Here is a 23817-nt window from a genome sequence, read left to right on the forward strand (position 1 = left end):
CAAAAAAATTTTTTAAGTGATTTACTCAGTGAATGCTATGATAGAAACTGGTATAATGTTTCTAGGAAGTAATTTAGTAACATTTGTCAAAAGCCTAGAAAGTTTCATATTACTTTACCAAGTAGTTCCACTCCTATGAATATATTCTAGAAGATACAGAAGTAAACAGAAATGTGAACAAAGATTTACATATAACAACATTTATTGTAGCAGTATTTTTTTTATTGTAGCAGTATTAATCATGAAAATTTTGGATGTAAATTGTCCAACAATAAGATGAATATTTCAGTAAATTTTGGTACAAAGCAGATGAGAAATGGCTAGTCAAATGATGATTTAAAAAACTTTAATGACAGAAAATTGCTTATTACTAATTGAGCTCAACTTATTGAAACGTGGCCTACAATAAAAAATACAGAAAATAAATGTTGACAAGGATGTGGAGAAATGGCACCCTCTTACATTGGTGGTGGGAATGTAAAATTGTTCAACAGTTGTGGAAAACAGTTTGGCAGTTCCTCAAAGAGTTAAACATACAAATACCATAAAACTCAGCAATTCCATTCCTGAGTGTACCCAAGACAAATGAAAACATACATCCACACAGAAACTTGTAGACGAATGTTTGTAGCACTATTATTCATGAAAGCCAAAAGGTGGGAAAAGACAGAAGAATGGACACCGAATGGAGTATTATTCAGCCATAAAAGGGACAAAGTACCGGTACATGCTACAGTGTCCACGAGTCTCAAAACATAAGTGAAAGAAATCAAGCATGAAAGGTCACATATTTTATTGTTTTATAGGAAATCTCCAGAATAAGGTAAATCCGTGGAGACAGCCAATTAGTCGTTGCCAGGGGCTGGGTGAAATGCGATGGGAGTGCTTACTTTCAGGGTTAACAGCTGTTCTTGCAGAGTGAGAAAAAGTTTTTCAACCAGAGAGAGGTGATCATTTGCACAACACTATGAATGTACTAAATAACACTGAATTGTTCATATTTTTTTTTCCTTTTCAGATAATTTTTATTTTTTTAAATTTTATTTTATTTTTAAACTTTACATAATTACATAATTGTATTAGTTTTGCCAAATATCAAAATGAATCCACCACAGGTATACATGTGTTCCCCATCCTGAACCCTCCTCCCTCCTCTCCCCATACCATCCCTCTGAGTCGTCCCAGTGCACTAGCCCCAAGCATCCAGTATCGTGCATCGAACCTGGACTGGCATCTCGTTTCATACATGATATTTTACATGTTTCAATGCCATTCTCCCAAATCTTCCCACCCTCTCCCTCTCCCATAGAGTCCATAAGACTGTGAATTGTTCATATTTTAAAATAGTTAATTGTATGTTATGTGAATTTCCCTCAAAAACAAAACAAAAGCCCCAAGCAACGTAATTAAACACTTTCTGCTTTCTGACCCCACCTTCTCACAAGAAAGAGAGAGCGTGGTAAACACCTCTCCAAGAAAACCACCCCAAGCTGATGCTCTCCAACACAATGGGAGGTAGCCTTTGCAGCTGCAGAATGAAGTTAAATCAAAGGGAAGATGTTAACCTGCTTTGTGGATGCCCACAGGCGTGAACCCTGGTATGCATTTGGTAACAACACAAACCTCAGATTTAAAGTTTAGCCTGTTCGTTTCCAAGGCAAACCATGCAATGTCAACGGTAATCCAAGTCTATGTCTCGACCAGTAATGCTGAAGAAGCTGAAGTTGAACAGTTCTATGAAGACCTACAAGACCTTCTAGGACTAACACCCAAAAAAGATGTCCTTTTCATCATAGAGGACTGGAATACAAAAGTAGGAAGTCAAGAAACACCTGGAGTAACAGGCATATTTGGCCTTGGAGTACAGAATGAAGCAGGGCAAAGGCCAATGAGTTCTTCCAAGAGAACACACTAGTCATAGCAAACACCCTCTTCCAACAACACAAGAGAAGACTACACATGGACATCACCAGATGGTCAACACCAAAATCAGATTGATTTTATTCTTTGCAGCCACAGATGGAGAGGCTCTATACAGTCAGCAAAAACAAGACCAGGAGCTGACTGTGGCTCAGATCATGAACTCCTTATTGCCAAATTCAGACTGAAATTGAAGAAAGTGGAGAAAACCACTAGACCATTCAGGTATGACCTAAATCAAATCCCTTATACTATACAGTGGAAGTGAGAAATATAAGGGACTAGATCCGATAGAGAATCTGATGAACTGTGGATGGAGGTTTGTAACATTGTACAGGAGACAGGAATCAAGACCATCCCCAAGAAAAAGAAATGCAAAAAAGCAAAATGGCTGTTTGAGGAGGCCTTACAAATAGCTCTGGAAAGAAGGGAAGCAAAAGGCAAAGGGGAAAAGGAAAGATATACCCATTTGAAAGCAGAGTTCCAAATAATAGCAAGGAGAAATAAGAAAGCCTTCCTCAGCGATCAATGCAAAGAAATAGAGGAAAACAACAGAATGGGAAAGACTATAGATCTCTTCAAGAAAATTAGAGATATCAAGGGAACATTTTATGCAAAGATGGGCTCAATAAAGGACAAAAATGGTATGGACCTAACAGAAGCAGAAGATATTAAGAACAGGTGGCAAGAATACACAGAAGAACTGTACAAAAAAGATCTTCATGACCCAGATAATCACAATGGTGTGATTACTCACCTAGAGCCAGACATCCTGGAATGTGAAGTCAAGTGGGCCTTAGAAAGCATCACTATGAACAAAGCTAGTGGAGGTGATGGAATTCCAGTGGAGCTATTTCAAATCCTGAAAGATGATGCTGTGAAAGTGCTGCACTCAACATGCCAGCAAATTTGGAAAACTCAGCAGTGGCCACAGGACTGGAAAAGGTCAGTTTTCATTCCAATCCCAAAGAAAGGCAATGCCAAAGAATGTTCAAACTACCGCACAATTGCACTCATCTCACATGCTGGTAAAGTAATGCTCAAAATTCTCCAAGCCAGGCTTCAGCAATATGTGAACCGTGAACTTCCTGATGTTCAAGCTGGTTTTAGAAAAGGCACAGGAACCAGAGATCAAACTGCCAACATTTGCTGGATCATGGAAAAGGCAAGAGAATTCCAGAAAAACATCTATTTCTGCTCTATTGACTATGCCAAAGCCTTTGACTGTGTGGATCACAACAAACTGGAAAATTCTGAAAGAGATGGGAATACCAGACCACCTGATCTGCCTCTTGAGAAACCTGTATGCAGGTCAGAAAGCAACAGTTAGAACTGGACATGGAACAACAGACTGGTTCCAAATAGGAAAAGGAGTACGTCAAGGCTGTATATTGTCACCCTGCTTATTTAACTTCTATGCAGAGTACATCATGAGAAATGCTGGGCTGGATAAAGCACAAGCTGGAATCAAGATTGCCGGGAGAAATATCAATAACCTCAGATATGCAGATGACACCACCCTTATGGCAGAAAGTGAAGAGGAACTAAAAAGCCTCTTGATGAAAGTGAAAGAGGAGAGTGAAAAAGTTGGCCTAAAGCTCAACATTCAGAAAACTAAGATCATGGCATCCAGTCGCATCATTTCATGGCAAATAGATGGGCAAACAGTGGAAACAGTGGCTGACTTTATTTTTCTGGGCTCCAAAATCACTGCAGATGATGATTGCAGCCATGAAATTAAAAGATGCTTACTCCTTTGAAGGAAATTTATGACCAACCTAGACAGCGTATTAAAAAGCAGAGACATTACTTTGCCAACAAAGGTCCGATTAGTCAAGGCTATGGTTTTTCCAGTGGTCATGTATGGATGTGAGAATTGGACTATAAAGAAAGCTGAGCGCCAAAGAATTGGTGCTTTTGAACTGTGGTGTTGGAGAAGACTCTTGAGAGTTCCTTGGACTGCAAGGAGATCCAACCAGTCCATCCTAAAGGAGATCAGTCCTGGGTGTTCATTGGAAGGACTGATATTGAAGCTGAAACCCCAATCCTTTGGCCATCTGATGCGAAGAGCTGACTAATTAGAAAAGACACTGATACTGGTAAAGTTTGAGGGCAGGAGGAGAAGGGGACGACAGAGGATGAGATGGTTGGACGGCATCACCGACTCAATGGACGTGGGTTTGGGTGGACTCCGGGAGTTGAATTGATGGACAGGGAAGCCTGGCGTGCTGCGGTTCATGGGGTCGCAAAGAGTCGGTCACTACTGAGCGACTCAACTGAACTGAGCTGAGGGACCCCACAAAATGTCGGAGTCGCCAGGGGCTTGAAACCGTCGTCTGACCTACATTCGCCTGGGGCGACTGTGAGCTGGGGTAGCTCAGGCGGTGGTCGCAGAGCAGGCAGTGGAGATCGGGTCTCCCCGCACACCCACCCCGGCATACAGAAAGCCGAGCAGCACACACGAAATGGGTTCTAGGTGCGTTTCTTTGTTTTAAAACCCCGGGAGCTTCTGGTGGGCAAAGGATTGTGGGCTGGCAAGCCAGGCCCCTGGAAGGAGACGCAGGTGTGAGGAGGGCAGGGGCGGGGGTCTAGGGGAGGCAAGCGGCCCGACTGCCCCCCGGGCTCCGGGCCGCGTCCGGCGTCGCTAAGCCCACGGCGTCTCGCGCCGTCCGCCCCTGGGCCGCCCCGCTCGCCTCCAGCAGCTCCGTGGTTTGTATCTTTCTTGCTCATAGACTGGATCCCGACAAACATGGGTTAATTGACTGAATGAATGTCCTTCCTATCAGGAGGAAAGTAGGACTATATTGGCGCCCGCGGAGACAGCGGAGGGAAACGAGGAGCGGAAATAGCGAACGTAAGCCTTCGGAATTGCAAACCCCGCAGGCGCCTGGCGAGAGTAGAGCAAGTGGGCATGCTGGCCAGGCTGGAGAAATCAGAAGTCAGGGTCGTGGGCCGGGTCTCTAAGCGTCCGCAGTCCTGTAGAAGCCACCGCGGGTGGAGTGTCGGGGGCTATCGTTTTGTAAAAAGCACGGAAACGGAAGGGACCTGTGTGGTCCGTGTTGCCTTGGTCCAGGTTGGAAAGCAGGTCTTTTGGCAGCGTCCTTTGCTCGCATTTCTGCTTCCGGGTTCCTCTGTTCTGTGCAGCCTGGAGGAGCTTCTTTAGAAGGTGGGCGCTAGGCCTCCTCAAAGCTTTTGAGACCCTGGAGTGTGGCCTTGGTAAGTATTAGAGGGACAGCAGCAGGCGCCACTAACAGCGGGGCCTTCGATAGCTCAGTTGGTAGAGCGGAGGACTGTAGTGAGTGAGCTGTGGCAATCCTTAGGTCGCTGGTTCGATTCCGGCTCGAAGGACTTCGTACGATCTTTTTAACCTTCTCTTCCTCGCAAGAGAAAAGCTTACCTAGAAACCCACTGAGTTTGCGCACTGTTGGTGTTCCTTGAAAGATGTGTGCGGTAAACACTCGAGGTACGGTTATGCTATCTTGTGGGTTACATGCAAAGGAGTGCTAATCTGTGCTTTTAAATAAGGTTTATTATTGCTTATGTATAATTATTATATGCCTGCTTTTAAAAAATCCGGTCCGCGGTCCCACTGCACTCAGTGCTAAGCCAAATGAATTTCCCCAACCACGGCGGGTCCACTGGTCAGCGGACACCGCAGAACAACCTGTAAGGCAAAAGGAAAGCAGCCAAAAGCAGCTGGGGGATTAGCTCAAATGGTAGAGCGCTCGCTTAGCATGCGAGAGGTAGCGGGATCGATGCCCGCATCCTCCACTCGGTTTTTGCCCCATGCGTTGGAAGACTTCCCCAACCGCGAGTGGCTGAACCTTGTGGGTGTTTTGTAATACACAAAGGAGTACGGTAGGCAATGATCAGCTTCACACGGGGTCCTTTTATTTTGCAGGTGAGTCTTTTTCAGGTTCCTTTTTGATCACTGCCTTTTTCTCCTCCCGGTAGCAAGGCCGTTAACCGTCTTCCGAGAAGACACGGGTGGAATCCTCCAGCCGCGCCTGCAGGTCGAGCCCGCAAACAGCACCGGCTCAGGTACCCGCTAAACGTGCGAGGGAACCCCGGTGTACTGACCAATGGCAGCGTGCCTTACTGGGCGGGTAGCCAGCTGTGCCCGCGGCCAATAGGCGTGAGACTTCTTGTTTCCTGGCAGAGCGGGGTCCCGGCACCGCGGCGCTCGGGTTTTGTTTGGGTCCTGGGTGGAGGGCCCGGGTGCCGGGGCCCAGGTGGCGCCTTGCTAGCGGGAGAGGGAGCGGGATCACCGGCCCGGAGAGAGGTGAGGGGCTCTGCGTGGAGTGCGGGCCCCGGCCCCGCCCCCTTCTCAGCGCTCAGCGGCCCGCAGCCCCTCTGAAAGCCCACCCGGCTGGGCCACCCCGCCCCTCGCCCAGGCTGGTCCCGCCCCGCCCCCACTCCTGTGGCCTCACTTATGACCCCTACGCCCTTCCTTGTTAGCCTCCCTCGAGTGTGAGTCCGCCCCTACCCATCCCAAGCCAACAAGCTGGGGCAAGCTCGGTCCTGGTGTGAGGGTCCTTCGGAGTCGTGGGTCGAGAAGCCATCCCCCGTCCCCAAGTAGGTCTCTATGGGCCACTTGTCTAGAGATACTCAGAATACCCATTACTGACCCACAGCTACTAGGGTATCTTTTTCAGGGGCCTCGGTGCTTAGAGGGGCGGTGTGGAATAGACTCGTACCCTTAGGGGGATTAAGCTGCAGTCTCCATGTGAGCAGGTAGCTTCTGCCCAGTTAACTTTGGCTTGGCAAAGGCCACATGTCTAGTTTTCTTTCATAATTAATAGGCATGGGGTAATAAAAAAAAGAACCAGCCCTTCCAGGGCTCAGGAAGCAGCAGAAAAATGCCGGGTCAGTACTTGTGAAAGCAGAGGAGTGGAGAGAGAGAGCTGTCTATCTCAAGTTAGAACCTTGGTTCTCTCCCTTCTGCTCTTCTCCAGAGCAGGGAGCCAGTCTAGGAACTGGAGGTCCAGAATGACCCATCTTTCAAGCTGGCGTTATGTTGTAGTTGGTGTATCATGGCTAGATTTGGGCAGTTGGACCTATTTTCTCTCATCTTTGGGCTGCAAAGAAGCTTAGAGTCTATAGTGTTTCTCGACATACTTAAGTCATTGAGTATTTCATTTTGGAATAGCCACACTGTGGTAAAATAGGGTCCTTTGAAGTCAGTTATAACCCTTAGTGTGGGGACAGAATATTGCTTATTCTTGGCCTTTGCTGGAGGTCCACATGTACCTTTTTTAAAGGGGAAGAGAGCCTCTTCTTATGGTACTCCCTTAGAGGAGCTCTCATTTACCCAGCGATACCCAAAGAACACGTTTTCATTTTTCTTCCCTCTCCTCCCTACCCCACGTTTTTCCCAGCTCTCAGGGCCTGAGTGGTGCAGGAGGATGCTTTCCCAGCCCCACCATGGAGCTGCGCTGTGGGGGATTGCTGTTCAGTTCTCGCTTTGATTCAGGGAACCTAGCCCATGTGGAGAAGGTAGAATCTGTGTCTAATGATGGGGAAGGAGTAGCGGGTGGGGCATCAGCCTCCACCAGCAGCATTGCCTCTTCCCCTGACTATGAATTCAATGTGTGGACCCGACCAGACTGTGCTGAAACAGAATTTGAGAATGGGAACAGGTAAGAAGAAAGTAATGGAGGGTGGAAGAAGGAAGAGAGGGGGTCCTGCGTCTTCTGTTAGCCTTTTGAGAGTTCATGCCAGCACACCACCCCTCCTCTCCCACCCCATCCCCCTCCTCATTCTCTACCCAGTAGCCCTTTCCCAGTTTGGCTTGCTCCAGTCCCCCTCTCCACCCCCAACCCCCCCACATAGCCCCTCTCCAACCCTCCTGTGTAGAATGATGTGTCTCTCCTACTCTGGCCCTTAGGTCATGGTTCTACTTCAGCGTCCGAGGAGGAACTCCAGGGAAACTCATCAAGATCAATATCATGAACATGAACAAGCAAAGCAAGCTGTATTCCCAGGGCATGGCTCCCTTTGTGCGTACACTGCCCACTCGGCCACGCTGGGAACGAATTCGAGACCGGCCCACCTTTGAGGTAAATTTTCCATGAGGAGGAAGGACAGACTTGGGTCCCTCTGGTGCCAGCTGGAGTCCATGATAAGCCCCTGCCTCGGGAAGCCCAGAAGGAGCTGGTTGTCATGGGGTGTCGCAGAGGGAGGGGTGTTGGTAAAAGTGATGGGGGTGTGAGGTCAGCTCCTGATGGTCGACCCAGTAGGTTCTTAGTTCTGACACCAATGGCGTGTTGCCCCTCCCTCTTCCTCCTCTGCTCCTCAGATGACAGAGACGCAGTTTGTGTTATCCTTCATTCATCGTTTTGTGGAAGGCCGTGGGGCTACCACCTTCTTCGCCTTCTGCTACCCATTCTCCTACAGTGACTGCCAGGATTTGCTAAGCCAGCTAGACCAGCGCTTTCTGGAGAACAGCCCTACCCACAGCAGGTGCCAACCCCATTCTTTTCCTGTCACGTAGTCCTGGACCGCAGAGCACCTCTGCTACTCCTGGAGTTTGCCCTCAGAACCCTGACCCCAAACCTCATCTGTTCTTTCCTCTGTACAGCATGTGGGACTTCAGGTACCCCTGACAGATGTTTCTGTGTGACCTTGACATCCCACCATCCACTCATCACCTGCCTACTTCAAGTCTCTTAATATCCCAGGTCCCATCAGTCACCCAGAATTTAGCCAGCACTGCCACTGCGCAGCACACATTTGTTTTTTCCTGCCCCAAGAGAGGCCACCTCTCTGTGTCTATGCAAAGTAGTCTACCTTAGGGCACCATAAACTGGGGAATAAAACTTTAACTTCATCCTGTCGTATTCCCTGCATTCTGACAATGTAGCTGCTGCTAAGTTTCTTCAGTCGTATCTGACTGTGCAACCCCATAGACGGCAGCCCACCAGGCTGCCCTGTCCCTGGGATCCTCCAGGCAAGAATACTGGAGTGGGTTGCCATTTTCTTCTCCACTGACAATGTAGACCCAACCCAAATCCTCAGGCTCATTTAACACTGTGAGGGACTAGAAGGCCCCAAAGGTTAGGGTGAAGGACCAGATCCTACAAATCCTGGGCTGGTGACCATGTCCACTGGTTGGTAGGACTTCGGGGACTTCTGGCTTAATAACTTTCACACCTACAGCCCCCTGGATACCATCTATTACCACCGGGAGACCCTCTGCTATTCTCTGGATGGACTTCGTGTAGATCTACTGACGATCAGTTCCTGCCATGGGCTTCGAGAAGATCGAGAGCCCCGTCTAGAGCAGCTATTTCCTGATGCCAGCACCCCCCGACCATTCCGTTTCACAGGCAAGAGAGTGAGTAGAAATAGCATAAAGGTAGTACCCTGGCCTTGGCCCAGCCCCAGGCACCACTGGTAGGTTGAGGCCGTATTATCCCTCGGCCCCGTGGACACGACCTCAGCCTACGTTCTGAGGCAGGTGTGACAGCTCCTATTCCAGTTTGCATACTCAACCAGCTGGAAATCCAATGGCTGTTTCCACCTCGTCCCACCACCATCCCCACGTGGTTACCCTGGAATATAGAGCAAATGACCTAATAACTGCTCTCCTCTTCACCTCAGATATTCTTCTTAAGCAGTAGGGTACATCCCGGGGAGACTCCATCTAGCTTTGTCTTCAACGGTTTTCTGGACTTCATTCTTCGACCTGATGATCCCCGGGCCCAAACCCTACGTCGCCTGTTTGTCTTTAAGCTGATTCCCATGTTGAACCCTGATGGGGTTGTCCGGGGTCACTACCGGTAAGAGGCGTGCCCAGCCACGTGGATTGTTCCCAGTCCCGTTATAACCTGCATCTCAGTGGCAGCTGTTAGCCTCATATGTAGTGTCTGTGTTCCCAGTCCTCTTGCACCCTAACACAGGCAAGTCCCTGTGATCATCCAGTGAGCCGAGAACAAATACGATCCCATCCAGTGGCACTTTCTAGGGGAGTAAAGCCAGCATATCCATAGGTGCATCTGGTAGAGGGAGCTGTCTTTTAGATTTCTGTAGGAAGGATAACAGCTGACCAGGGAGAGGGCCAGCGTCAGTTGTCTTTCCTGTTGCAGCTTCAGCCTCTCGTTTCATAAGTCAGTTTCCTTTCCATCTGCCACGTGTCTCCTTCGCTGGCCCAGCCCTCAAGCCCCTGCTTTGGTCCTTGTCTCCCTACAGCACAGACTCGCGTGGAGTGAATCTGAACCGCCAGTACCTGAAGCCTGATGCAGTCCTGCACCCAGCCATCTATGGGGCTAAAGCTGTGCTTCTCTACCACCACGTGCATTCCCGGCTGAACTCCCAGAGTCCCTCTGAGCACCAGCACAGTTCCCATCTCCCTCCTGATGCTCCCCTCTCTGACCCTGAGAAAGCCGACAGTCTCCAAAACAGAGCTCACCTTGGGCGCTCATCCAGCGGGGATAAACCTGAGGCGTGGACACAGACTGAGGTAGCCGAGCAGAAGCCCAACAGCGTGTGGATTACACCACAGGAGTCAGCTGAGGTGGAGCAGCTGGCCCCCGATGCCATCCCCCCCAGAGAGAGCGGTGTTGCTTACTACGTGGACCTGCACGGACATGCTTCCAAAAGGGGCTGCTTCATGTATGGAAACAGCTTTAGTGACGAGAACACCCAGGTGGGAATCTGCAGAATGTCATGTGAGTGTGGGGAGTTTTGCAAGTCAGGAGATGAAGTTCAGGCCATGCGCGGAGGGAGTAGGGCCTTCTGGCAGGAAGCCCTGGGGCTGGCAAGAGGCAGCTTATTCTGAACGAGCTGCAGGGGCCAAGAAGGGGCAGCACCTCATTGTGTTACATCATGACCTCTGAAAGGTCAAGCTACTAGCATCATAGTTTTTCTAGAGTTTGGAACACCAGGGGAGAAGGAGAATTTTATATTTTCGGAGAGAAGGGCTTAAAAAGAGGTAGACTCATACCTTCCCAACACCTAGAAATATTGTCAAACATTCAGTGAGGATGTAAGCAATGCTGACTACTGCTGATGGTTCTGAAGGTGTCTGTGTGCTGTGTGAAGGCACATGACCCCACACTAGGCATCTCTTCCTTGCCCCATCCTTTCTTTCTCTCTGTCTCTCCTTCTGAGTTGCCTTTTTCCTCACCCAAACAGGTGGAAAATATGCTGTATCCAAAGCTCATCTCCTTGAACTCAGCCCACTTTGACTTCCAGGGCTGCAATTTCTCAGAGAAGAATATGTATGCCCGAGACCGCAGAGATGGCCAGTCTAAAGAGGGAAGCGGCCGGGTTGCAATCTACAAAGCCTCAGGGATAATCCACAGGTTGGATGGAAACTGAGATACAGTGGATGAAATAGCTGCCCAAAGAAAACAATAACCCAGTGTAGGGTGTGTGAGGGGCAGGGGATGGATGAAGTCTTCCCAAAGGACAGATTCACAGTTTGTGTGGTTGTCTTTAGTCTGGGACACTACCTTTTGGGGGACCTTTCTTCTGTGAAGTGCCAGAGTCAGTTGCTAGTTGCTGGGGATCAGCCCTTTCTACTTGTGCACACTCTACCCCAGCTGATTATCTCGTAGACCACCTAGTCTGTCCCCCATGGTTCTGTCCAGATTCTGTCTGATAAAGGTCTCCATGTCTTAGCTACACACTTGAATGCAACTACAACACTGGACGCTCAGTAAACAGCATCCCTGCCGCCTGCCATGACAACGGGCGTGCCAGCCCCCCTCCCCCGCCGGCCTTCCCTTCCAGATACACTGTGGAACTGTTTGAGCAGGTACGAATGCAGGGGATGAATGGGGAAAGGGAAACCTCAAAGTCTGGAAAGGCCTTCACCTCTGCCACCTGACTCTCAGGTCCTCTGAGGCAAGGCTCACCACTGTCGCCGTCTCAACTCTCAACCATGGTCGTGGTTTTCCTCAGTTAATAGGCACCAGGCCTCTGACTGTAAAGGTATCAAGGGGATGAATGGGCACTACTCTGATCCTCAGCCCTGCCATAGAGACTCTCCTATGATTTTGTGCTGAGTCACATTCTTTGCCTGTGAGTTTATCTTCCCCCTTCTATTGGATTAGTTCCCTTATGAGTTCAAAGCACCCCCTCTACAGAGGTCCTGATGATCCCGGTGTCCTGGGGCACATGACAGGAACAGAAAGAACTGTGGGTTACAGAAGAAATCCCATTGCCTTCTCCTGCTGGTAGAACTCCTGCCTGGGGCTATCCTGAAAGCCCACCTGCCCCTGCTCATAATGACGAGGGCCCCAGATGGGCAGCAATTTAGGGGACCGCCCTAAATCCACTTTGCAGTAAATAGCCTGAGCACCACAGTTGACATAGTCATTGAGCAAATGTGAGGCCGGCCTCTCCTTCCCTTCCAGTGGGCTGTGCATCTCAAGCCAACACAGCACCCATGTATGGAAACAGCTTCCTGGGTTGGAAGACCAAGACACTGAGCCAAATTGGACTCCCCACAGGTGGGACGAGCTATGGCCATTGCAGCTCTGGACATGGCGGAGTGCAACCCGTGGCCCCGAATCGTGCTGTCAGAGCATAGCAGCCTAACAAACCTCCGGGCCTGGATGCTGAAACACGTGCGCAGCAGCCGAGGCCTGAGCACCACTGTGAACATGAGCATCAGCAAGAAGAGAGGCTCTCGAACTCCACCCAGAAGTAACAAGTAAGACAAGCAGCGGGGAGCGAGAGGCTGGGGCACTGGAACAGGGCTCTAGAGCAAAGAGCTCCAAGGAATTTGTGATTCCCAACCAAAAGAACCATGTGGTGAATGTTTCCAGGGTGAATGCAGATTAGGAAGGTTACTGCATTTTTCGGAGAATGGGATCCTCTTCCCATTTATGTAGCACTACATACTTCCAAGATGTTGGAAAAGCAGCTTAGGGGATTCCCTGCTCCAGAGCCCTGCACAAAATCAAGTAGAACTAGGGTGGGGGTCCCCAGGGGTGGGTCTCACCTTCCTGTAGTTGTGAATGTCTGAGGGGCCCAGGGCAGCACCAGGGTGACAATGGGGACCTCACTGGGAGTTAAAGCTGCCCAGGGCCAGCCCACATGGCTCTTAGTATATTCTCAGCAGGAGTGTGCACGTGTGAACAAGGGCCCCCAGGCAGCCTGAGATGCCCCACATTAGGTTCCTTATCTGTGGACACAGATTCCTCCCTGCCACCTCGGAATGAGTCCCTGAGACTTTTCACCACAGAGGTGACGCTGTACTGGGCATCAGACCAGGGAGGACGATGCAAGACAACCTCCTGACCCAGGATTAACTGGTGTCTGCTTCTTGCAGCGGACTGCCTGTTTCCTGCTCTGAAAACACCTTGAGCCGTGCGCGAAGTTTTAGTACTGGCACAAGTGCTGGTGGTAGCAGCAGCAGCCAACAAAATTCTCCACAGATGAAGAACTCCCCCAGCTTTCCTTTTCATGGCAGCCGGCCTGCGGGGCTGCCAGGCCTGGGATCTAGCACCCAAAAGGTCAGCCACCGGGTGCTGGGCCCCGTCAGAGGTAAGCTAGTCTGGGAGCCCCTGCAACAGGTGTTCGGTTGTTTGGGGCATTGCTGGGGGAAGTGAGAGCTTGAAGATGCACACTCGGCCTGGGACCAAGGGGTGAATCAATAAAATTAGTTTGTAGCAGAATCTGCAGCCTCTTCTGCGACCTTGGTGTTCCCTGCGGCACAAGCTCCAGACGGTACTGTGTGGCAGAGACGGGAGCCCGGGGTCTTGGGTTTCAGCAACTGCTGGGAGGCAGGAAGTGCCCAAGGAAGAATCACTGGCTAGAGCAGGGTCACACTGAGACATGGAGCCTCCACGTCAAGGACAGTGTTGGTCTGTCTTGGGAGCAGGAAGGATAAGGTTTCCTCACAATCAGTCACAGCACCATGCAGAGATGGTGAATCCTACCCAGGATCTCTATGGCTGAACTTGTTCCTGGCTTCAGAGCCTTTCCAGAAAGTGTTGGAAGGATGCCAGCTTTTCCAAAGAAAATGGAACTACAGACAGCTTCTGTACTAGGCTCACAATCCAGTCCCTTCCAGCGGTGGCCACAGTCCCTCAACTGTGCCTCTAGGTTTGGCCAATAAGACCCTGCTTGACCAGAAACAGGTGGGCCTTTAAGGAAAAAGAAGAGGAAGGGACTTCAGAGCTGTTCCTTGGGAGTGACCTGGACTGGAGTAGGGCGACTGTTACACTGCTATTCCTGGAAAAAGCAGTAGATCAGAAATCAACATTGTATGTGGCTTCTGGGCTACAGCAGTCTGGCCAGAGTATAGAGGTTTATACACTAGAAACTGAGCTTTGCTCGTCTTCAAGCTGCACTTGTCCTTGTCAGCACTTCACAGCTGCTCAGCTTGCAACAAAACTTTTGGTGCAGAGCAGAAACATGCCCTGGCGTCAGTGGCTGTGGAGATGACCACTGATTAGAGCAGCCACAGGAGAGAGAGCAGTGGTCCTCACCAGCTTTGACCAATAAGATGTTGTCCCTGGCAGACCCCATAGTTACCTCTGCTTAGGTTCCAAGCCCCACTCAGAGTCTGTCTTCATTGAGAAAGGACACTTTTGTACACTGTTTGAGTATTAAAGCAGTAATAATGCCTTATGTTTAAATAGCGTTAAACAGTGAACAAAATAGTACCGTGTATTTATTTCATTTAATCCTTACAAGGACCCTGAAGATAGGTGGTATTTCCATTTTTCTAATGAGGAAGCTGAGGGTGCTGAAGGTTAACTGGTCCAAGGTTGCACAGCTATTAAGTGGCAGTTATTCAAACTTATGTCTTTTTGCATTCTGGCATACTTGAGTTTCCTATCTTAAATTTGGATACTTTTTCTTCTTTTAATTTCTTTTGTTCTTAACTCATAGAAGGAATATGAACCCTAAATCTTCTTCCCTGACTACAAAAGGCAAACAGTAAAGAGCCTTTTCTAGATCATCACTGGAGGATTCTAGGCAGTTTTTAGTCAATATTTTATTAACATCTTCCCTACTCCACCCACCCCACCCCCATCCCAATGTAGAGTGCTGTATTTAGCTCCTTGAGTGAGAAACATACTCTGCTTCTTTGTTACTTCCCCCAAATAACTAATAGAAAATAGGCACAGTCAGTACAAAGTAACTGCTCTGGTGGACTGACTCGAAACTTCATAAGGGACACAGGGCTGTAAACACAGCAGAAAAGCGCACTGTAAGCAAGGAACGAGGGGAGCCACTGTTATGGATAAACACAAGAGTAATCACCCAAAGGATGATCAGTTGAGAAGTGGTTTTGAGGAATGGGTGTGGTTTATGGTTTAATAAGAACATCCAGAGATGAGAGTGATAGCCAGGACCAGTGCTATGTGTAGAGAGGACGACAAGCAGGCACACTAGCTGATTCGAAGAGCAAACCCTTCCCTATGGAATCAGGAAGAAAGGTGGGAGGAAGAAGCTGAAATGTCTTGAGAACAAAAGATTATGTGTTAACAAAGACCTATGGCAGTGACTGTCTCTCTCATGATGGGAACAAAAGATCTGCTTAAGCGAGCTGTCTGTGAACTCTCTATAGAAATCAGGCAGGGATGGGAGAAGGGGTCCTTGCAGTGGTTTATACCTGAGACGAGTGCCTGTACCAGGGTCTGTGAAGGTATTTAATAGAAACAAGTGGAGGGATTCACTGGTGGTGGAAGAGAAAGACTTAAGAGCTTCATGGTTACAAGCTAAAGGAGTATGTCATGACATTAAGACATTGTCTGAAGAGTGCTGTTTATCTATTTTAGACATGCTTGGATGTCACGAGCTAGCTATATGGAGATGTCCTACAGGCAGAAAAAGGCTTCCCTAGTGGCTCAGCTGGTAAAGAATCTGCCCACAATGCAGGAGACCTGGGTTTGGAAGATCCCTGGAGAAGGGAATGGCTACCCACTCCAGTATTCTGGCCTGCAGAATTCCATGGGCTATATATAGTCCATGGGGTCGCAGAGTCGGACACAATTGAGTGTCTTTCACAGGCAGAAAAAGGGCCAAAATGCAGAGAGGTGGCATCAGGGTTGTATCTAAGAGTCCTCCACATTCAGGTGCAGGTGAAACCAAGTGAGAAGCTATATTCCCCCAGGTAAATTAGCAGCAGCAGCAGCAAATGAGCTTAGAAGCAGAAAGAGAGCTGGTTTGAGAATCAGGACACCCTGTGGACTTGCATAAATATTTGTAGGAACAAGAAACTATCTCTGAATTCAGGAGGTCAGGAAGATTCCTCATAACGCCAGACAGGACTACTGTAAGGAGCTGAAAGAGCAGACCCAGAGATCTTGACTCCTGTGTTCTCCTGAGCATTTGCTGGTGCTCCAGTTTTTGCCACTTCCATCTCAAAGTCCCTGATAAGACTCTAGGATGGGAGACTGGTCTTGGCTTGGGATAGGGACCTCTGATGCATACTGTGGTACTGGACATGGCATCTTCAACTCACCTTGGGAAAACTTCTTCATTTTGTCCTGTGCTGTAGCTTTGTGACATCTCCTGGTTCCACACACCTGGCTCTGGGCCCTCACCACATCTAGGCATCTTTTGTCTTCCAGGATAAGAAAATCATGATCCTCATCTCTCTGAGATCTAACTAAAAAGCATCTGTGAATACACCTTCCAAATCCCCAAACTGGGATTGCTGAAGGTTTTTGTTTTTGTTTTTACTTACGAACTTATTTTTAAGAAAATTCCCACTAATGCATAAAAAATATCCCATGTAACTGTAGGTTAGTTAGTGGCAGTCCTTTATTGGCTAGAACAGAACATGAGGTTGGGCTATCTAGAAAACTTCAGACAAGATTTAGGTATCCCAGCCAGCAGCTTAAGGCAGGGCCTCAGGGAGCTAACTACTCTGGCTGGGCCTGTCCTCAGAGGCTGGGGGATGACATTTTAGAAGCCCAAAAGTAGCCAACTTGGGGTGAATAGAAATGTTGCGGGGACAGAAGGCTGAAAGAGCCTGAGTAGGCCTTGCCTCCCAGCACCCCCCTGGCTACAGTGCCAGAATCACTGGGGAATAGCTAATGTCATTGCTAAAGTGGGTAGTTTAGTGGTGTGAAAGCAGACGCAGGCAGTTCAGAGGACCTGCTGGGTAGAGGGCGGAGAATAAACGAGCTCCCCCTCCTGTTGGCTATGCATTCATGAAAACAAGGCTGGGGGGGCTGGGGGTGGAGAGAGACACCAGTGAGGTGCCTAGGACACATGACTGAAGAAGGCACTTGCTCTCAGGATCAGGCAAAGACCTGGACCTCCCTAAACTGCACCCAAGGCACTCCCCTTCCGGCCTACACAGCAGGCTACTGGTGAAAGACCAGGCAGGGGCTTAAGAGTAAAGCAGGGAGCCTTCAGCCATCAGCCTACCACGGCCACTCTAATCCATCCCAGCTCTGGCACTTAAAGCTGAGATTACCAGAACTCTTTCCTGGCCTCCGAGATGCCTTGTCTCAGCTGGCTGGCAGCTTCTGGTGGAGCACCTCAAGGCCAATGAAGAGTAGAGGTTCCTTTGAGAACTGAGTCAAAGGACACAGGAAGCCTCCAGGCCTCCAGCTCCATCACCACTTTTACCTTTTCCCATGAAAACAAAAGTTTCATGTTAAATAGCCATATGCCCTCAGACTAAAACTTATCTGATGGCAGGAAATGTTTCCTAACACATCTGTTTATTCCCTTATCACCTAGCAACACGCTTGGCACTTATTAAATGATTTCCAAATATTTGTTGAACAAATAAAAGGCAAGAAGCTGGGAGGTGAATGGAGGATTCCCTGCCTATCCACCCCTCAAAGGGCATTATTCAGGTCTGTGATCGTCCTAGGGATCCAGTGAGACCTGAGTGCTACTTGGAGGGACAGTTGTAAAGATGTCTGGGGAAAGTGGGGATGATGCCGGACCTAGGCAAAGGGTACACAACTGCTCCAGAATTGTGAGCCCTCAGAATATCCATTCTGACTCACACGGTGGTGAGATGCAGTCTAGCTCTGCGTCTCGGGCCTCTGCCCAGGACTGACCTGCTGCTCCCAGATGGAACCTTGGGGCTGATGACCATGCTGCACCCTCTTGAAACTAGTCACAGATGCACAGCTGGTCCCATCACCACTTGCGCTCAGCCTTAAGCTGCCGTTTCTATAGTTTAGAACCAAGAAGAGTTGGAGGTCCTCCCTGTAATTCTTGTCACAATGAGACTGGATAAGCATGGATGACACCAGGGCCCAGAAGTCAAAACACGAGAAGCTGGGCTGTGTGCTTACACTGCCAAATTTACAAGCAGGCCCTGCCACATCTTAAGACAGGCTTTTAAGCGCTACCTTTAAATGCCTCCCATTTTTCAGATCAGGCCTCTCTCCTAAACCAAACTTGTCTCCTATCCTGAAACTCTCTTTAGCAGCAGGATTCCAGGGATGTATCCTTAATATCTTTCCCTTGATCCCTACATTTCACTTGGCATTTTTTATATTGTTTGCTCATTTTGCTTTGTATCTTCTTGAGTGTCACTTGGTTCCTTACTGGAACCTACAAACATCCCAGAGGCCTTCACTCTCTCGCTTGCACTCTTTTATCCTTTCTTGGGGTAGGGTGAAACTTCATCCCCTAACACGGTTCCAGCATCCTTCTGTGTCAGATCATCTATCTCCTGCTGTTTCTCCCTCTGTCATGAAGTTCGTTATCTGAAGTGACCCAAGTGCACTGTCACTTGACGTCCATGTTTTAACTGAAGCCATTACCAAGGTCTAGGCTCTGCAGCATCTCTGAGTCTTTGGTGGTGGATAATGTTTCAAGTTATTTAACTGTGGCCTTGAGTTCCTGACTTCGGTTGTTTTGTTGGTATTGCTGTGCCAACTCTTTCTAGCTCCCTAAGGTCTGGTGGTTTTGACTCCTGTCTGTGGTCTTATACTCTAATTGGAACCCAGCATCTTGGCAACCTCCTCAAAGCTAGAGTAGCTTCCTGCTGAGATCTCTCCCTTTCTTCTTGTCCTTTTTCATACAAGTATCAGTTTTTTAAAATTTGGTTTGGGAATGTTCCAGAAGTACCCTTGTCACTGCTAGCGTAGACAAGATAAAATTCCTGTTACCTACTTACTTTTTACATGAGACTTTTTACATGTAACACATGTTGCTTCGTTAGAAGTCAGCTGGCATCCTGTAATCAGCATCAAATTCAGCTCCATAGAAGTTAATGGCTCATTTGGTTTGAGAACATTTGGTACCTGCTGTTACCCTATGATGAGGAGGGACCTGCCATGCCTGAGCACCTCCCTGCCCCTTCTCATCACCATCTACCCAACTGGGATCCCACCTTTCAGAATCTGTAGCAGTAAGGCTCTAGCCACAAAGAAGGGACCAAGAGAGCTGCCCCATAAGAGTATAACCATATGCCCTTAGACAGGGATTGTTGAGTCAGTTCATGGTCTGCAGTGGGTGTCTGTTATCCAGGCAAACAAAATGTTTAAAGTCTTTGTTTTTCCAGGCAGTACTTTACAGGCCCTGAGATATAGTGTTGGAAACATAGTGTTGGAAAAGACCAGGTCCCTACCCTCAAGAAACTCAAAGTTTCGATTAGAATATTAGCTAACATTTATTGAGCGCTTACTATGTGCCAGGCACTGTTATAAGTACTTTACATATACTAACATTTAGTTAAGGAGACAGAAACCATAAACAGTTACTCGCCAAGGGAAAGAAAGAAAAGTGAAAGTGAAGTCACTCAGTCGTGTCCGACTTTTTGCGACCCCATGGACTGTAGCCTACTAGCTCCTCCATCTATGGGATTTTCCAGGCAATACTGGAGTGGGTTGCTGTTTCCTTCACCCGAGGGAACAAAGAATAATTAAAGAAAAGAGAACAGTTAATTTTACTCTTAATGGTCAGGGAGGCTTTCATAGAGGTGACATTTGAGATGAGACATGTAAGATGTCCAGAGTTCACTGGAAGAAGAAACAGGCATTGCAGAGGAACAGCACAGCCAGTAGCCACAGAGGCTATAGCAGAGGATCAAGTCAGCATCCTACTGGGGGTGTGTAAACTGGACCTTTAGTAGGTGGGGCTTTGAATGCCATGTTCAAACATTTGAACTTTATCCTGTAAAAGACCTTCAATATCTCCCCCTTGTCTGAGCCAAAATGATTTTTGATCAGGTCTGTATTTTAGAATAATAATTTCTGGCACCTGTGTGAAGGATGGATTATAAAAGGGAATAGACTCAAGCTAGGGAGGCCAGTGGAGAATATTTTTTTAAAAGCCTGGATGAGAGATAAAGATTGTATCTGGACACTGGTAATGGCAAAGGTGAATAAAGAGGGAATTCAAGAGAAGGCAGTGGATGAACTGTCCAGTTTTGGGTTAAATACAAATCTAAATGTGAAGGAGTCGAAAGATCAAACAAAAGTTTCTAGCAGATTTTTCACCAAGATAGGGAGAAGGAAAGGAAGCAAGGGATCATGAGACACTGGGTCATGAGACACTGCCAGGTAGAAACAACCAGTAGACAGAACTGCAGCTCAGGAAAAAAAGGCGAGAGGGAGACTTAGGAGTTTTGACCACATAGAGCAGAAGAGGATAAAATGGTGACGGATACTGGCATTTAGGGACAGGACAAGTAGTTGAAGAGGTGCATTTAGAGGGAGGAGAAAAAGCCAAGCTCAGTAACTTAAGAATGAACTGGTGTGAGTAGGCTAGTTAGCTACAGAGGTAAAGCAGGACGAGGGCTGGATGAACAAGGAGAGCTGGAGTAAGTGATGAGGTCTTTCTACCCATCTTAGATTTACTTCAGAAGAGGGATGCTGGTGTGATAACAAGCTGGAAAACAGGCATCTGCTGACAAGGGAAAGCCAGTGGGGCAGTGGAATGACAATACCTCACTTATTTGCCCTTTTATCTGCTTGTGTCCCTTCCACTCAGAGCCCCGAAGCCAGGATAGGAGACGGCGGCAGCAGCCAGTGACCCATCGCCCTACTTCAAGCAGCCTGGCCCCATCCCCAACTCCTGCTAGTTCTAACCTAGCCTCTTCACACATGGGCTCCTGCCTACTGCCCAACTCACTCAGCATATCAGGTCTGTACTCACTGCCACTGAAATCTGGGTTGGTCGACCTCCTTCCTTCTCTACCTCCCAGGGTGTAGGCCAGAGTCCTGACTAGGCTTGAAGAAACCCCTCCAGCTCTGCTGCCATATGACCTGCACCTCCTTCTTGACTTCATGTTATGCAGGCCACTCCAGACCAGGGCCGTCAGTTATTCTCCTGGATTATCCTAAATCCCTAAACTAACATCCATGTCCTTGTACAGGAAGCTGGAATTCTATGAATGTCTTTGTATAATAAAATAAGTTACCACGTACTGAGCGTTTACTATGTGGCAGGTACTGCTCTAAGCACATCATCTCATTTAATCTTATTTTTACAGTTGAACCTGAGGACTTTTCCTACCTGCTATTTATTCATACTCCCCGACTCCAGGAGCTGGGCAACATTAGACGAAATTGAAGAATGAAAACAGCATAGACCTTTTCACCCATCATCACCACACATATTATGGGATCGTGTCATTCACATAGAGAGCCTAGACCATCTGCTTTCCTTTTAAGTTCTAGATCCAGCCATGTAACGGACTGGATGGGAATGATTTCTAAGACTCCAGTCTGACATCTTCTGCCTCCCTCAGAGCCTGCTACTCCCAACCTGTTAACTCTCTTCGGTGGGTAGCCCTGAATCCACCGGTCTTGGTGCTGCTTGATCCTTAAATGCTTACACACACAACTGGGGTAACACTAACAAATTCAAAGCAGTTCAGCTTAAGTGGGTTCTGAGTCAAGCCCCAAGTTGCCATTCCACCCCTTGGACCAGACGAGAGCATGCAGTGCTTCTGAACGAGGGACAGTTTTGCACAACAGTGGACATTTGCCAATGTCTGGAGAATTTTTTGGTTGTTACAGTGATGAGGAGGGAGGAGAAGAAATGCCATCTGCTGGGTCGAAGCCAGAGATGGCTGCTAAACATCCTGAAACATACAAGGCAGCCCCCCACAACAAAGAATAATCCAGTCCAACATGTCAACAGTGCCAGTATTGAGAAACCCGGATGGAAAGGAAGTTACCTCTTCTCCATGGCCCCGTCCTGATCCCAGCTTCCTTTGTTCCCTAGGGAGCAGCTGCTCATTCCTGTCTTCAGGAGACAAGACAGAGGCCGTCATGGTGATTGGGAAAGGTCTGCTGGGGGCTGGACCTCGGATCCCCTGTATTAGGACCCGACTGCAGGTAACATTCTGGGGTCTTCCCCAGCCCCCGGCTAACAACACTTGGCAGAGCCCAGCAAGGCGCTGTTCACCTGGGGAACGGGAGGGAAGATGCCCAGCCCTGCTTTACATCCTTGCCCCACAACCACAGCAGAGAGCTGCTCTGATGCCTGAATGCCTGTCTGTCGAGTGCCCCCTGTCCCCTTCAGCCAGGTCTCTTGCTTGCTTCCAATCCCAGCATCCCTGCCAGACATACCCTCACCTCAGCCTGCTAGCTTTGGCTTTGCCTGCCCCTGCCCTTAGCTTCTCCTCTCTTTCTGCCCAGACCTGCCCGAGGAGACTTCCCGCCAGGAGGGGTCCCGGATTCCCCAGGTAACACATCTGGTTGCTGCTCCTAGGACCAGCTGTGCCACCCACTCCGATTCAGTCCAGATCCCCATACTAGGCTGACTGAAGTTGGGTATAGGCAGAAGCTGCCTGGATGGGTGAAGCTTAAGCTGCTCTGGCAGGGGCTGAGGCAGTGAAGGCTCTGAAGTAGACCTACTAATACTCCAACATCTTTCCACATCGTGCTTTTCTACTCTTCCAGATCTTGGCTGTGGTATAGCCATGAAGGTTAAATGCTGGGTCCTTTCGCCTCCCCTAGTTAAGTAAAGCTTGGACTGTATAATCATAGACTGAACCCGAGTTTTTTAGCTATTATCCTGCCTGACCCTCTCAGCTAGGCATAGTGCCCAAGAACTCAAGGTCCTAGTACCCATGCTGACCCATATACTACACTCGTGCATGTGGAAACTTAGAAGCAAGAACGTCCATGGAAGAATCCAGCCTCTTAGCCTCCCCCTGTCCACACAGGCTAGGCCCAGGTTGGCCCAGGGCTCACCGCCGACTCGCAGAGGGATGAGAGGCTCTCCGGGCCCCACATCCCCTATCCCCCAGACCAAGAAGAGCAGTGAGCCGGAGCTGGGACCCCGCTGCACACCACGGTGAGCACCAGTGTCCAGCCCCTCATTCCACCTCTTATTCCCATTTCTGCCATTCAGGACCATTTTCTTCCTCCCCTTCTCCCTTTGACCCCTTAAGGACTAAATGTACCTCCAGTAAGAATCCAGTCGCTGACTTTTTTTCCATCATGCTCTCATTCTTCACTCCAGCAGACAAGAGAACAACTTCCAGTCAGGGCCTCAGGCACCCCTATCAGACCACTGTGCAGTGCCCAACCTACCTAGCCTCCCCCATCTTGTCTGTCTCATGTCCCGGCCCCTGGCTAAAAGACCAGAAGAAGGGCTGAGTTTGCAACCCTGATTCCTCTCTTTTCTCTGTTGCAGGCTGCCTCAGGCCGGGCCCCCACGGCCCCGCTCCGCCCCCGCCTTTTCTCCTATTTCCTGTAGTCTGTCTGACTCCCAGTCTCGGATTTGTTATAGTGGGGGGCCCTTGGGCCAAACCGAGGTTTGTTTTGTCCCTAAATCTCCTCCATTCACTGTTTCTCCCCGGGTCTGATGCCTTCAAGCCCAGGATATGACCGCACAATGGGGAACACAGTGACAAATGTGCTAGTCCCCCTTTTCAGCTGCTGATTCCACGTGACAACTCTATGTAACTTCTTAGAACACCCACCACACTGTTCTGAGACATTGCAAAGCATCACCTTGAGACAGGACAAAGCAGGGACCTGCCACCCCTTCCCTCCC

General features: G+C 48.8%; 1 protein-coding gene and 2 non-coding genes across 6 annotated transcripts; all 3 read left to right on the forward strand.

Annotated features, from left to right (window-relative positions):
• Positions 1-4863: 4863 nt before the first annotated feature.
• On the forward strand, positions 4864-23704 carry AGBL5 (AGBL carboxypeptidase 5). 4 transcript variants are annotated; one of them, XM_070379256.1, is made up of 16 exons: positions 4864-5136; positions 5875-5961; positions 7299-7559; positions 7808-7979; positions 8219-8382; positions 9079-9256; positions 9523-9701; positions 10111-10567; positions 11056-11225; positions 11545-11680; positions 12378-12580; positions 13202-13416; positions 20797-20949; positions 22036-22148; positions 22982-23112; positions 23455-23704. In XM_070379256.1, the coding sequence occupies exons 3-16, from the start codon at positions 7345-7347 to the stop codon at positions 23624-23626; spliced, it is 2658 nt and encodes an 885-aa protein (XP_070235357.1). In that variant the 5' UTR covers positions 4864-5136; positions 5875-5961; positions 7299-7344; the 3' UTR covers positions 23627-23704. The 4 variants fall into 4 exon arrangements, 3 of the variants coding, with proteins under 3 accessions (XP_070235357.1, XP_005895775.1, XP_014333699.1); XR_314879.2 differs by lacking the exons at positions 4864-5136; positions 5875-5961 and adding exons at positions 6063-6202; positions 22452-22498 and having other exon boundaries at positions 23455-23593; XM_014478213.2 differs by lacking the exons at positions 4864-5136; positions 5875-5961 and adding exons at positions 6106-6202; positions 6379-6495.
• Positions 5180-5268, forward strand: TRNAY-GUA (transfer RNA tyrosine (anticodon GUA)). The gene is given in 2 exon segments: positions 5180-5216; positions 5233-5268. It is a non-coding gene; the product is annotated as a tRNA-Tyr (tRNA).
• TRNAA-AGC (transfer RNA alanine (anticodon AGC)) lies at positions 5619-5691 on the forward strand. The gene has a single exon. It is a non-coding gene; the product is annotated as a tRNA-Ala (tRNA).
• Positions 23705-23817: the final 113 nt, after the last annotated feature.

The sequence above is a fragment of the Bos mutus genome, chromosome 11 (genome assembly GCF_027580195.1).
Source record: "Bos mutus isolate GX-2022 chromosome 11, NWIPB_WYAK_1.1, whole genome shotgun sequence".
NCBI lineage: Eukaryota > Metazoa > Chordata > Mammalia > Artiodactyla > Bovidae > Bos > Bos mutus.